This window comes from Mirounga angustirostris, unplaced genomic scaffold (genome assembly GCF_029215605.1).
Source record: "Mirounga angustirostris isolate CCGP_5_RB_7025 unplaced genomic scaffold, mMirAng1.0.hap1 SCAF_7, whole genome shotgun sequence".
In the NCBI taxonomy this organism is placed as follows: domain Eukaryota; kingdom Metazoa; phylum Chordata; class Mammalia; order Carnivora; family Phocidae; genus Mirounga; species Mirounga angustirostris.
In genome coordinates this window covers 46,602,666-46,618,431 of record NW_026991715.1, presented here as the reverse complement: position 1 = coordinate 46,618,431, position 15,766 = coordinate 46,602,666, and the positions used below count along the sequence as shown (strand labels likewise).

At 38.7% G+C, this 15,766-nt stretch overlaps 2 protein-coding genes and 1 pseudogene across 8 annotated transcripts in view; 2 read left to right on the top strand and 1 right to left on the bottom strand.

The window, feature by feature from the left end:
* NDUFAF2 (NADH:ubiquinone oxidoreductase complex assembly factor 2) overlaps nt 1–10,043 on the bottom strand; it is a 148,815-nt gene extending 138,772 nt beyond the window's left edge. The window contains exon 1 of one of the 2 annotated variants that reach the window (XM_064596156.1): nt 9,799–10,043. In XM_064596156.1, the coding sequence (XP_064452226.1) occupies nt 9,799–9,958 (160 nt within the window). In that variant the 5' untranslated portion in view covers nt 9,959–10,043. The remainder of the gene's footprint in view (nt 1–9,798) is intronic. The other variant, XM_045895315.3, reaches the window with a different exon arrangement.
* Nucleotides 1,538–2,066, top strand: LOC135365276 (divergent paired-related homeobox-like; annotated as a pseudogene).
* Nucleotides 10,044–10,113: 70 nt separating the features above from the next.
* The window catches only part of ERCC8 (ERCC excision repair 8, CSA ubiquitin ligase complex subunit), a 50,915-nt gene continuing 45,262 nt past the window's right edge, over nt 10,114–15,766 (top strand). For 4 of the 6 annotated variants that reach the window (XM_064596151.1, XM_064596154.1, XM_064596152.1 and 1 more), the window contains exon 1: nt 10,114–10,271. In XM_064596151.1, coding sequence (XP_064452221.1) covers nt 10,195–10,271 — 77 coding nt within the window. In that variant the 5' untranslated portion in view covers nt 10,114–10,194. Of the gene's footprint in view, nt 10,272–13,991; nt 14,083–15,766 lie in introns of those variants that run through there. The other 2 variants (XM_064596155.1, XM_064596153.1) reach the window with 2 other exon arrangements.

Here is a 15,766-nt window from a genome sequence, read left to right as displayed (position 1 = left end):
CAAGAGTCAGACACTTAACCCATTGAGCCAGCCAAGTGCCCCTAAATCCAATTATTTTAGAGAAAAGATGCTTCATTCAAATCAGCTCAAAGAAAAATGTTTAATAAACTGGCACCCTACAAATATTTTAAACAATGCTGCCACCTGCTGGAAAAATCTGAAATGTTTTTGTTATTTCCCATTAGACTATCTACATTAAAGAGTTGTACCATGATCTTCCAATTACCTTCAAAATCAAGACACACCTTATTTAATAATTCTGACCATGTGATTTGTCTGGTTCTTAATAACAACATCTTAACCAAGTACTAATTCATTATAGTTTTTAGTATATTTAAATACTAAATACAAACAGGTGAGGCAACATCATCAAAAACAAAGCAACTCTGTAATTGTATGTAACAGTAGATGATGCAGGTTTTGGATTATCAGATGATGATATATTCACCCTTACGGGAAAAAAATAAGACTGGGTATCTTAACAGATGTTTGAGGCTAGCAATAAAACTAAGTTTGGAAGATCACTGACTAAGCTAAGTCCAACTGGAACCACATTAGAAAAGTTATGGAAAAGATATGCTTATTTCTAATGAGAGCATTTTAGACCGTGAAGAATAATTTGGCCATTCATCATAAATAAAAAGCATATATCCTTTAATCACCTGTTTTAAGATTTTATAAAACAACTTCATCATTTCGTGTGGTTTTTAAAATTTTGCTTTGTTTTTGTTTTTATAATTCTGGATCCATAAATATCTCAATTCATTGAACAGCTGTTTTGTGAGTACCTACTCTGTACCCAAACATGTATACATGAAGCTTATTTAAGTATTCAGAAATGAAACAATCACCTCATGTTGAAAAAGAGGATAATAATCCCTAGTTATATGGATGTTGTAAAGACATGAAATAGAGTTGGCACTTGAATGGTAGTTATCATTAATGTGACCATTACTAAAATGACTGGAGGCTATGCTAAATTGAGAACAAAATGGAGGAAAAAACTTCAGTTTAAAACAGCCATTGATTGGGGCACCTGGCTGGCTTAGTCGGTGCAGTGTGCCACTCTTGATCTTGGGGTTGTAGGTTTGAGTCCCACGTTGGGTGTAGAGATTATTTTAAAAAAATCTTTAAAAAACAATAATAAAATAGCCATTGATTGTTTACCTCATTTATCTTTCAAAATATAAGTGGGGGATGAAGCTACATCAAAAGGGCAGAAACTGAGGCAAACAGACCTGAAATACATAAAACAGGTATGTTTTATATACAGCAGTGCTGAATAAATATTTGTTACACGAGAAATTAATGAATGGTACAGGATGAGCTGGAAGGCAAATTTAGGAAAGCTTACTAGCTTATGAGCTAGCAGACATACCAGCCACACTGGAAGAATCTCTGTAAGTCTTCCCCCCAAAAAAATTCTGAGAGAACCCCAAGCTTAGAGCAACAGGCCTGAGAGCACAGAGCAAAAAAATGGTTAAAAAAAAAAAAAAGTAGGACACAGGACGAGAGCATGGGGACCCAGCTAGATGGGATGGTAGGCGCAGGGGACCTTCCTAAAGGAAAGGATCAGCAACATTCACAAAGGAAACGAACCATATTCACTGAGAAATAACTGGCAGATTTGGAATTCTTGTTGAGCAAGAACCCATACCCTGCTCCCAGCCTTCAGAAAGAAATGGCCTCGAAACTGGAGATACATCCCACCGTCCTGCAGGTTTGGTTCAAGAACCACAGAGCAAAAGTCAGGAAAGCCAAACAACAGCAATTAGCTGGGGTGGAAGTCAAGACCAGCTCTTCCAAGAGACACACGGATGCCGCTCCAGGAGCCCCGGATGGTGCCTACCCTGCTTCCCTGGTTTATACAGATCACTCCATTCCTTCCTTCCAACTCAGCATATACTCCAATTTTAAGGCTGTCCCAGACCATTCTTTTGGCCACAAAATAGTCCATTTCGGCTGCTGCCGAGATCCTAATATCTACTCCCATTACAGAATCCCAAATTCTTTCCACAAACTTCACTGCTAATTCTTTGGGTTCTTCATCTCCACAAAGAACTTAGTGAGCAAAGCCAGACACAAAAGGTCACCTACTGTAACGATTCACAATAATTCCCGACAAGAGACAGAGTCCAGATCTACGCAACATGGAGGCATTTCAAAAACAGGCTCTGTGAAAAGAAAAAAAGACCCACAAGTACCCGTGGGGTGGAACTGAGTGGCAAGAGTCGTTCAACAAACTATTGCGATGGGGATGTTTCATGTTGTAAATTCGGATGGCAGGAACCTGCATGTATAAATTCATCCAAAGACACAGAACTGTAATATTGTATACATACACAACAACAAAAAAAAATCACGTGACAGGACGGAAGCATCAGCTAATGCCACGGCAGTAACCATTTTGCAATATATAAATGTATCAAATCAACACATCATACACCTTACACTTGTATCTCAGTAAAGCTGGAGACAATTTTTAAATTATATCTCAATAAATATATACAATGAGACCAAAAAAAAAAAAGTAAGCAGCAGGTCTGAGATCAAAGTCAAAGGTCAAAAAGAAAATCTTACCTGATATTGGCCTTCGTAAGATTTCTACTTGCAGAGGCTAAAAGTGAAGCATCCTGAGTAATGACTATAGTTCTCCCAGAAAAATTTGACCAGAGCCCTATGAGAAGCCACAGGCATACAGCATTAATATAGGTATCCCTTGGTACAATCACTTTCAAGTAAAATAAGGGATATGTTGCAAAAGTCATCAAAGGAGGGTAGTCAGGAATAAGAAAATATAACCAACAGAAAGCATAAAAAATAAGATGACTACAGTAAGACTAAAAAATCACTTACTACAACAAATATAAATGGATTCATGCCATCATTAAAAAAAAAAGTTACTTTTTTTCAACACCCACTCCCAAAAAAGCAGGGGTCTGTGTGTGAAAGTGGGGGGCAGGGAGGGGAATCAACATAAAAAGAGAACTTACAAATTTTAAGAGACTTAAAAACATACTAGCAATTATAAAGATTGTTTGGAGCTAAATTTATATAAATTGCAAAAATAAGTCAACAAATCAATCAATCAACAAGACCAGGGACAATCAAGGAAATGTGACAAAAAGGATATTTGATGATGTTAAGGAATTGTTGATTTCTATATGAGATGATGATTACTGTCATATTTAAAAAGCGGAGCCTTGTGTTTCAGAGACATAATCTAAGATGTTTACAAGTAAACTGACATCATATTTAGTATTTGCTTCAAAATAAAAGGAAAGATGAGTAGAGCCAGGGAGAAAATAAAATTTAGCCATGAGTTGATATCTGGGAAAGTGAATGATGGGTACATGGAGGTTTGTTTTATCATTTTCTCTACTTTTTTTTTAAGATTTTAATTACTTATTTGAGAGAGAGAACATGTGAGTGAAAGAGCACAAGCAGGGGGAGCAGCAGGCCAAGAGAAAGGGAGAAGCAGACTCCTACTGAGTAAGGAGCCTGATGCAGGGCTCAATCCCAGGGTCCTGGGATCATGACCTGAGCCAAATGCAGACACTTAACCGACTGAGCCACTCAGGTGCCCCCTACCTTTATTTTTAAAGATTTTATTTATTTATTCATTTATTTGAGAGAGAGGAGAGCCTGAATATGCACAGGGGGAGGGGCAGAAAGGGAAGGAGAGGGACAAAAACCTAAGAAGACTCCCCATGGAGCCCAGAGCCTGACAAAGGGCTAGACCTCATGACCCTGAGATCACAGACCTAAGCCAAAACCAAACCAAGAATTCCACCCTCAGTTAACTGACCCACTCAGGTGCCCCTCATTTTCCCTGCTTTTTATGTCTGGAAATATTTCTTAATTCAATAGTTAAAAATAAATAAAAGGATAAATAAATAAAATAGAAGTGATTCTCTGGTTAGAACAAAAGGTTAAATCAAATTACTATAACATTCTTTTTAAAAAAAGGAACCACATAGAACTGATACAAAATACCCTTCAATTTTAAATAAAATTCAATTTTAGATCCACAAACTTCAATTTAAAATTATTACTTTTAAAGTTTGGTCTATACCTCTTCTGAACTGGCTTCTCAAAAGTGTTTGAGAACTCTGTATTTAAAAGACTTTTTTTTTTTAACCAAAAGCTTAAAATGTAAAATTCAGGAAATGTTATTATAAATAATGTGTTTGACACACTGATAATCCAAATACATGTGAGTCTAAATATACCCATATAAATTAGAAAGTATACAAGATATTATCTGGCAGTAAATGCTTTCATGAAAACTTTAGTACAAATTTTTCTTTGCTCACAATTCTCATAAATGTACAAATAATGCTTCATTAAAAAACTGAGAACAAAATGAAAAAAATCCCTTAGAATGAAGACTTTCTATTAAAATGTTGAAGTTGAATAGATTTATTTAATAATTATTAAAATATGACAATTTGAAAATCACTGCTAGTAGCCTAGTGTAAACAATTCACTATGCAAAAAGCCCTAATGAGGGTTTATACAGTTTTTAAAAATGTATTCCAAAAATAAATCTATCTACCATCCCGGATTCTGAAAAAAGGCATCACTGTTATCTACTGTCCGTTGCTATCCCTGCCTTGCCCCCAACCAATTCTGTTTTGGGAACATCAACTGAAGCTCAGTATCACAAAAAGTAAGTCTAAATATAACTCCTAAATAGCTTTGTTCAATTAAGTTTTATTTTTTTTCTGAGTGCTGAAAATTAAAATAACTACAATTAAATAACTATTATCTGATTCAGGTCCCTGGTAAAAATCATGTAAGCTTTCAGTTCTAATAGCATAAATATCTACGCTTCTTATAAAATTATTGATCTAAAGATTAGATTATAGACAAACATCACTTTCAGGATGGACTCAAAGGTCATGAATGTCAGCCAGGTAGTGTGGATATATTCCTCCTTGAATGGGAAGCCCCTGAAATGACAGTGTTCCCGCCTCTTAACATCATCTTACGATTACTCTCTCCCTACTTGAATTCAAATATCCCTACATTTTTAGGTATCACCTATATAAAGGTGGCTTCCAAATCCGCATTTTAATCACTAACATCTTCGGAACTGCAGATCTGAGTATATAATTGCCTGATTATACAGTTGTCCTATTATAACAAATTCCACTTACTCTTTTACCAACCCACCCTAAAGCCTACTTCTCTATTTGCATTTGTCCCTCTTAAGCCTTTATTTGCATGAATCTGTACATCATAATCCACAGGCTCTCCAGAATTGAAACAAAATCATCTTTGGCCTCTCATCTTTTCTTTCCCATTCCACCAGTCTAAGTAATTACCAAGTTCAAAAGTTTTGCTAAATCAAACTTTTCTGGGCACCTACCTGGGTGGCTCAGATGGTTAAGCATCTGCCTTCAGCTCGGGTCATGATCTCAGGGTCCTGGGATCGAGTTCCGCATCGGGCTCCCTGCTCGGCGGGGAGTCTACTTCTCCCTCTCCCTCTACCTCTCCCCCTGCTCATGCTCTCTCTCTGTGTCTCAAATGAATAAATAAAATCTTAAAAAAAAAAAAAAAAAAAACCTTTTCTTTCCATTCCCATCACTTGAGTCTCCTAACATCTCTTTCCAGAATCACAGTCAATCTAGCAATGCTTCCACCAAATAGTATTTCAGCTCCTCCCTCTCCCCTCTAGCTCACCTTCTACAGGGCTTCCGGAGTCATTTCTTTAAGAGCTCTGATCATGTCACAAGCTTTTCAATGGCTACCTACCAGCTAGAGAATAAACTGCAAACTTCAAACTCACAGTATTCAAGGCCATTTAGTATCTGACCCTGTTGATCCCCTCACTAAAACAGCTTTCTCTAGTCTTCTCCACTGAAGCCTACCAGCATGGGACTACCTTCTACTTTCTGTGGTGTTTCCTAGCCCTTCTTAGCCCTGACTGGGAATGCTCCTCAACCACTCTTTCTGAAATTGTATTTATCATTCAAGGTGCTGATCAAATGTGTCCAGCTCCTTACCTCCCTAAATTCTCTCAGCTACAATTAAACACAAGGCACTCTCTTCCTTTTCTAGCATGACTCTAATAGGCTGAAAGTTATTTCTTCAAAAAAGGTAAACATCTCCCCTCTGATCTAAGTTCTGATTTAAAGGGCTGCATAGATGAACCTAATCCTTTTCTATACAACAATCTTCCAAATATCTGAAGCTGCTCCTAAATCTTATCTTCACAGGATAAATTTCCTCAAAATTCACAGCTAATAGTCATAGATACAATTTCTAGAAATTTTCATCTTCATAACTACTCCTGTCTGGACACTCTAGATTTTCAATCATCTCTCCTAAAGTGTGGTATCCAGAGGCAAACACAATACTCCAAAATTTGTTTTTTGCAAATTATGCACGATATTCACCTTCCTTCCCAAATTTGGACATTCACAATGTCTATTAGGAAATTAACAACTCAAAATAGTCTTTCAGTAATAAACTTGCTAGTTTTAACTGGGTGCAGATGTTTAATAAATGTGCAAAAGATAAAGATGAAAATAATAAAACAAGGTTCAAAGACGTTCTAGTCAGAATTAAGTATACAAGAATTTATCTTAGGAAGGGAACTCGTTTTGAAACATGAGCTAAATGGACCAGATGTATAAAAACTCAGAGATAGTATAAATAAAAAGGGTGCAATATCAAAGGAAATTTCTAGACAAAGTTTATTTGGGGAATCTTTTACTAAGTAATCTTCCATAGAGCAAGCAAACTTCCAATAATAATATGTTGATTAACATCTTTTTATTTAAAATGCCAACTAACGCTATCTTCACAATCTTTTTATCCTGAGATGCCAGTATGTTTTTTTTTTTTTTTTTTTCAAAAAAAAAAAGTTAAAATTTCAACAATCAATCCTAAACTTAAATTCAGCTGACTGGACAATACTCCAGAGATTTATTTTAAATTGCATAAGTATCTTTGCTCTCATTAAATAATATCCTATGTGGAAAGTATAGTAGTTCTTTAATGACTGGCGCCACACTAACTAACTGAATTAAAAGAAAAAGTCATTTCCTCTAAAGAGTTCTTAAATACTCTTCAATGGTGGTGTTAAATGCTCAACAATTCATTCAATTCAAAGAAAACTCAAGGAGACCTCTAAAAAACCATCTTTCATACCAAGGAAATAAAGTTAGATGACTCATTTTTGGAAAACTTGCATTAAAACAAACTAAAGATATTTCCCCTACATATAGTGGAAGGCTTAGGAAATGTGTAACAGTATTTACAGAACATAATATGTGTCTGTGCCACAGGCTTCAATTATCTAAGAACTGAGCAACACAGATATGTTATATAGCAGCATACAATGATTCTCCTACATCATCAATAAAAGCCTCATTTTCTCACAGCCAAGAGTACATGAATTCCAAATATCAAGCTGATAGAAGTATAAATTTATAATCACTTTGGAAAACAATTTGGTATCATAATAACATTAAAGACCAACATATCCTTTGACTAACAAATTATGTTGTTTTAGAATACACATGATTTTGTTAATTTAAATCTTTCTTCCATCATATTGTATTTTCATTGAAATGGTACAATGAAGTTGATCCAAAATTATTTTTTTTAAGATTTTGTTTATTTATTTGACAGAGAGAGACACAGCGAGAGAGGGAATACAAGTAGGGGAAGTGGGAGAGGGAGAAGCAGGCTTCCCACTGAGCAGGGAGCCTGCGGGACTCGAGCCCAGGACTCTGGGATCATGACCTGAGCCGAAGGCAGACGCTTAACGACTGAGCCACCCAGGCGCCCCGATCCAAAATTATTTTTAATGGTCAAAAGAGTTGAACAGATACTTTACCAAAGATCTAAGGATGGCAAATAAGCACATAAAAAGATTCTCAACATTTTCAGTCATTAGGAAAATGAAAATCAAAACCACAATAAGACACCACTATACAACTAATAGAATGGCTAAAATAAAAATAAAAACAGCAACAAAAACCTGACAATACCAGTGCTGGTGAGGATGTGTAACCAGAATTTTCTTAACATTGCTGGCAGGAATGCAAAATGATATAGCCAATTTGGAAAAGAGGGGGGTAGTTCCTTATAAAGTTCCATACATGTGCGCACAACCCAGCAATCTCACTCTTAGGTATTTACCCAAGTGAATGGATAAACTTCGGTAAATCCATAAATGAACTACTACTTAGCAATAAAAAGGAATAACTACTGACACATAGATGAATCTTAACTGCATTACGGTGTGTGAAATACGTTTTATTTGAAAGACTACATCCTCCATAATTTCATTTATATGATATCTGGGAAAAGGCAAAATTGTAGGGACCTAAAACAGATCAGTGGTTGCTAATGCCTGGTTAATGAGGTAAGGGTCAATGAAATACTAAGGGGTAAAGGGAATTTGGGGAGTGATGGAACCATTCTGTATCTTGATCGTGTGATAGTTATAGGACTATGCATTTGTAAAAAATCATAAAACCATACACCAAAAAGGATGTGTTACTGTATGTAGATTATACTTCAATAACAAAAGCCAATAGACATTTTGCATATTTTTTAATGCTACTGACAACTTATGGAAAAGAAGCATCTTTCCTTCTGGTTGCAATTTGTGAAGAAACACCATCAACACGCTAGGTTATTTGTGGACTTAAAAAAAAAAAAAGACATATTCCCTACCCTGATAGAGTTTAGAAGCTCATTTAAATGGGAAACAAGTCTTAGATATTAAGTTACAGAAAAAGGCTGGGCAAAACAATTTTGAGAGATAAATCACTAAATACAATTTACATGTGCTCTAAGTAAGGAAGGAGTAATTCTCTTTGACTAGAACTACCGGAAATGAATGGATCACAATATTGGAAAGATTTTAGTGCTTCTCAGTAACTGCTATTATTACCATCTCTAACTTCCAAGTGAGGAGACTGAGACCAGGGAGGACAAATATTTTGTCAGTTTTCCCTCAGTTATTCGGTGTCAGAGCTGAAGTTCTAACCCAAGCCCTTCTGATGCCAAAGCCTGAGATCCTTTGCATCGCGATGATGGAGCCACATCGCAGAGGTTATAACGGCTGCTACGTGAGACGATCTCAACCGACAGGAACGCCCCCTAATTCCCCAAACTCCACTACTTTGCATGAATCCTAGGAAACACCACGATTGGAGCAATGATCTTAAAGCGAGCTCCATGGGGTTTTGGAGTGCAAATTCGTGGGAAAGGTAACATAAAACCTTGTGAGGACCCCTCTCCACAGGGTGCACAGCCCTGCTTTAGACAGCTGGACGAAAGTGACGCGTGTGGCCAACGCCGAGCTACCGAAAAGGTAAACACCAAGAAAGAGGAAAGCGGAGACCCTCACGATGCACCTCTTCCATTACACAAGCCGGCCTGGTCGCCAGGAGGGCACAGGAGCAAGAAAAGCTACTTCCCTGCCCTCCTGAGGCCCTCTGGCAAAAGACCTCCGTGGACTTGTCCCTGTCTGTGTCGCCCAATGGCCAGGACCGGCGCCGGGGCGTCGTCTGCGGGGGGGCTCTCGATCCGGGGAGGAGAGCTGCGTGTGTGGTGCGGGGCTCGCGCGGGTCGCGGCCGGTGGCACCTCACCGAGGCGCTGCAACCCCCGGACGGCGGGCACGCTGCGGCCGGGCCGCGGCGCCGAGCGCTCAGCTCAGAGTGAAGGGGCGGCAGGGTGAACGAATCTGGGCTGTGACCCCGGGAGACATCAGAGCCATCGGACGCTGTGCTAGTTTACGAGACGCGCTCACGTTCCCCTTATTTACTGACCGCGCAAACGTTGCGAGCTCGCTGTAATCTCACCTCTCCAGTTCTTGTACTCGGGGACATAGTAGTATTTGTTCCCAAACTGGTCTGTGCCCACTTGCTGTTTCGCTTCTTTTGACAGCGCTCTCCATAAGGCACGGAACAAATCCTGAGACCAACCCATGCAGTCCGCCGGGATTTAAGCACGAATCGCTGCCGGATTCGCCACGACTGAAGCACACTCGTTCTCCAGCCGCTGACCCCGCCCATCCACTCCATTCTCACGCCCCTCTAGTAACGGCGCTCACCATTGGTTGGATAGCACCTTGCTTGACCAATGGGAGGCTCCACTGTTAACAGCCCGGCCTCCGAGCTCTGTCATGGCGGCATCTAGTTTTCAGGCCGGTGTAAAGGAACGGGATGTTAGGGTTTTTATTAGCGAGACAAGCGGGTTTGGACGACCCTCTTCGCCTCCGGAGAGCGGAGTCCACACAGAGGTAACGAAAACCTTACTTTTTTCTCAAACAGGCCATTTAAAATCTGGACCTGTTTCTGTGGTTAGTCTTGCCTCCCACTTTCCCGCCTCATTATCACTTTACTGCCACCAAACTAGACTTTTCATTTCTTCTGCTCTGTGCCTTACGAAAATAAGATGCCTTCTACATACCTGGAGGCTGGTGGGTGCGCACGCGGCTTCTGGGGAAGATACTTTCCTTTTATCTTATTCCTTTTCCCTCACATTACATTTCCTTCCCACTCCCCAAGGAGTAACTACTCTCCAAGGATTCCTTCATTCATTCAGTCGACATATTTACCGAGCTCCTATTGTTTGCCAAGAATTATGTTAAGGGTAGAGCATAGGCCAGGAATCGAAGAAAGTTTACCATGACTAGAGCAGACAAGGGGGCCATTGACAAGAGATGAAGCTGGAGATGTAGTCTGGGGCCAGGTGAGAAAGAGCCTTGTGTGCTTGGTGAAGAGGTATGAAGATGAGAAGAAGATGACAACTATTGGATTTTGTCATCTGCTTGGAGAATGGATTGAAGTTGAGAGCAAGAGTGAGAGTCAAGTTAGGTAACTGTTCCAGTTGTCCAGAAGAGAGCAGATGGAAGCCTGGGAAATGGTGGTTGGGTGGAAAAGAGTGAAAATATTTAAAAAACATTTAAGAAATAGAATCAACCAGCTATGTAAATTGGTTGAATATAGTGAATGATGAAAAGAGAGGAGTCAACAATGATTCCCAGATATGTGCTTTGTATGTAGCAGAGTGAATGTAACTTGACCATACGGACGTTTTCCATATTACTTTCTTTTTTTTTTTTAAGATTTTATCTACCCATTTGAGAGAGAGAGAGCAGGAGCGGGGGGGGGGGGCAGGTGGAGAGGGATAAGCAGACTCCCCAGTGAGCAAGGAGCCCTACCCTGGGCTCGATCCCAGGACCCTGAGATCATGACTTGAGCCGAAGTCAGATGCGTAACTGACTGAGCCACCCAGGTACCCCTTCCCATATTGCTTTCAAAGAACCTGTGAAGATTTTCACTTGGAGAGAGGAGGAGAAAGTTTAATGTACATATTTGTTGCTTAGAAGAAATTGAGATATCTTTAATGTGAGATGATACTTGAAGTGAGGTGGAGATGAGATCATCCAGGCATTATTTGTAGAGTAAGAAAAGCATTTCAATGACCAAAAATCTGAGAAACATCAACATTTAAAGTTAGGCAGAAGAAGAGACTACAAATGAACCGTTGCAGCAAAACCAGGGCAATGAAGTATCTCTTAACCTGAAAGAAGAGGAAGCCCTCATATGTGTCATTTGCTGGCCCTCGCCCCGTTCTTTGCTCTCAGTGGTTCTCCCTCCCATTACTCTGCTTATCTATTCAATTTATTACTACTGAAATTGTATTATATACATATTTTCTTATTAGTATATTGTCTTCTTAAACCCTGTGAGAAAAGAGACATGAGAGAAGGGGCCTAGAAAAGTTTATGTTAAGTGAATGGCATGCATTCAAGAAATATGAGGAATAAAGGAAGAATTAAAAGTGTGCATTATATTTAACCAACAGGGTGATCACTGATGACCTTGGGAAGAGCATTTTTAAGAGAATCATGGGAATAAAAGTAAGATTTCAGTGAGTTGGAGAATGACAGGAAAAGAAGTGGGAACTGCCTTAAAAAAAAAAAGAAGTGGGAACTGCCAACACTGATGGCTTTTTAAAGAAACTTAAGGAGAGAAAAGCAGAGTACGGTTGCTTATTGGAAAACTGATGGACATGATTTTTTTCTAATATCTCAAAAGAAGAATTCACCTGCTGCATTTGTTATCAGTGGGTGGGTAACAAAGTACCCCAAGCATAATTTATCAGTGAGTGGGTAACAAAGTACCCCCCAAAACTTAGCAGCTTAAAGTAACAAAAGATTTATTATCTCACAAGTTCTAGGGGTCAGGAATCTGTGTGTCTTATCTGAGTCTTCTGGCTCATAGTCTCTCAGAAGGCTGAAATGAAGATATTGGCTAGGACTATAGTCATTTCAAGACTTGACTCTCGAAGGATCTATTTCCAAGCTCACTCAAGACAGGATTTAGTTCTTCCCTGACTTTGGTCCAGAGGTCTCCCTCAGTTCCAGTTATTTTTCACATAGACCTCTCAAATCACATGACAGCTGGCTTCCATCAAAACAAGAAAGTAAGAGAGCAAGAAAGGGCAAGCAAGATGGGAGCCAGATTCCTTATAATCTGATCTCAGAAATTGCATCTACTGTTGGCCCCCTCTCCCCACCCCCAATTAGTGCAGAGTTGACAGTAATTCCTATTCAGCTCAGTGATCCACTCTAATAAAAGCATACAGACATATCCAGAGGTTTTTATTTCAATGATTTCAAAGACTCAAAATTTATGTTTATCAAAATTGGTCAATCTCCGATAATTTAGCTTGTTTCCACCAAGTAGTTCTGCAATTCTTCCATTAGGATCAACAAATTAAACATTGGAAAGTGAATGAACTTGACTGTTAGACCTTTAATTTTAGTAAAAATATCTGTGCTTTTTTGAAAAGAAGCAGCATTATTTTTTCTCTACTATGTTCAGAAGTCTTATCATATCAGTAATAATTTAAATCATGTGAGCTACTGAGGGTCTAAAATACTGGGTGTCTCCAGAGTCTTTTAATCCCAAATAGTCCTCAGTCTGAGGAAGCAACTAAGTATCGCTCTTTGTTAAAATTCCATGACCTAAACCTCTTCATTAGAAGAAGTAAAGGTTTGGGGCGCCTGGGTGGCTCAGTCGTTAAGCGTCTGCCTTCGGCTCAGGTCATGATCCCAGGGTCCTGGGATCGAGCCCCGTATCGGGCTCCCTGCTCCACGGGAAGCCTACTTCTCCCTCTCCCACTCCCCCTACTTGTGTTCCTGCTGTCGCTATCTCTCTCTCTGTCAAATAAATAAATTAAAAAAAAAAAAAAAGAAGAAGTAAAGGTTTGAAATAGTGAATGTTTCCTAAGAAGATCACCAGATTAATCCATCTGTGAATGGGTTTCATTTTCTGTGTAAAACATGCTGGTTCCCCCAGCATACTTAACACTTGGGGCTAAAAAGCCTATAATCTAGTAATCCCATGCACATCTCTTCCACCAGTTGCTTTATATGCTTATCAAAAATCAGTATTTGTCCCGAGTCCTGAGAATGCCAGTTTTATTATTCTGATTACATCATTTTAATAAGAATTAATGAAATACAAAATGAAAAAGAATTATTATTCTTATAAAAACTAAATGAACCACTTTTGAAATAATCCAAACAAATCGCTTAAAATAAAATGCTGTTCAATGAGGTATGATTGAGAAAATCATACTATGAAAGACTGGAGGAAAATATTAAAAGAACAGTTTTTTTCAGCTTTGCCATGATATTAGAATCACATAGGGTGATTTGGAAAAAATACGTTGGAAAAAGTATTCATGCCAAAGTTCCAACCCCAGAGATTCTGATTTAATTGGTCCAGGACACTGGGATTTCTTTAAAGCTCCGTAGGTGATTATAATGTATAGCCAGGATTGGCAACCATTGCTTGAGAGAGATTCCACATTCAATTGCTTTGCATGTCTGAGATTCCATATTCATTTGTTTGGCATATGCCTTAAATGTTTTCTCAACTAAAATAACAAGTTAATGACTAAAACATATATTTTAATTTTAATTAAATTAAATCTTAAGCAGAGTCTGTGCCCAGTGCAGAGCTTGATGCAGAGCTTAATCTCACGACCCTGAGATCACAACCTGACTCAAAATCAAGAGTCGGACACTCAACCGAGTAAGTCACCCCAGCTCTCCAAATAAAACCTATTTTTGAAAATCATAGAATACATATAGTTATGGGTAAGGTTTGTAAAAAAAAAAAAGGTGATGTGGCATTCTGTTCAGCATGTTTAACTCTACTTCAAACAATTGGCATATAAATATTCGGACAGTCCTTGCTTTCCATAGTATTATACATCTATAATATAATTGTGCCAGGCAAAATCTATGGCAAGTAATTTTAATAATCAGTGGATAGGGAACAATTACCATTGTTCTGTGATATTTAAAATTTCTTCGTCAAACAGTAAACTTTTACTGTCCATCCTAAATATATAAGAAATGAAAAAAATAGGAAAGCTAATATTAGTACACTGTAATATAAGACATTAGAAACAATGAGAACTACAGTTATTTCTTTGTTTAAGGGGCGCCAGGGTGGCTCAGTCATTGGGTGTCTGCCTTCGGCTCAGGTCATGATCCCAGGGTCCTGGGATCGAGCCCCGCGTCGGGCTCCCTGCTCAGCGGGAAGCCTGCTTCTCCCTCTCCCACTCTCCCTGCTTGTGTTCCCTCTCTCGCTGTGTCTCTCTCTGTCAAATAAATAAAATCTTTAAAAAAAAAAACAACTGGGTGGCTCAGTCGGTTAAGCGACTGCCTTCGGCTCAGGTCATGATCCTAGGGTCCTGGGATCGAGTCCCACATTGGGCTCCCGGCTCTGCGGGAAGCCTGCTTCTCCCTCTCCCACTCCCCCTGCTTGTGTTCCTTCTCTCGCTGTGTCTCTCTCTGTCAAATAAATAAATAAAATCTTTAAAAAAAAAAAAAAAACTGAAATCAAGAGTAGTTTGAGTGGCACTGGTCTTCTCATTGTATAGTTTCTAATGCAAGTTGAGTATCTGTTCTATATCTTGGCTAATTATCATTCTTTCTAAGTCCGAATCAGATTCCAACATTTTGTCCTTTGCATTTCAGTGTCGTGAAATAGGTCTCTGAGAGTTTTTTTATGTGAACGTTTTTGCCAGTGTCATTTCCTCCCAGACATCTTCAGCCTTCTCATCATGACCACTTTTTCTCATTTATTGGGATAAGTTCACTCACCTGCATTGATTTCCTCAGTCTTTCTCTAGAGATTCTCAAATGGCCACAAGTGTCAACATTTCCACAATCAACTATTTCTTCTGTAACTCCATTTACATTCCATTGGAGTTTTATTTCCAGCATTATCACTTAGCATATTTTTGGTGCACCTCCATGTCAATTCCCTCTTTTAATTCTCCATTTTTCTAAAATTTCGTATGGGTTTATCTCAGAAGTACAGAACTTTGCAGGCTCTGTGTGAATTGAATGACAAATGTACAGTAACCAATCACCTGCAGACTTTGAAAGAAGTCATGTAAATTGGTCACGAATTATGATGTGCATGTTATTTTTGTAGTGATTTGTGCACTGAAAAGCTAGTAGCCAACTTTGTGCTTTGTGCTCTTAGTCACAATTAATATACCATGGTAACTGAATTTTGAACCATATTGTTGGGGGGGGTCTGGTATTTAAATCATGGTAACTTGCATTCTGTGCTTAGTTTGCAAACTGTGCAAAGTGAGGATTGCTTATATATTTAAGTTGAAATAAAGTGTTTAAGGTAGTGTTTCTTCTTAAAGATTCCCCTCGTTAAGTGATGTGTTTGCTTAACTAAACAACTACAC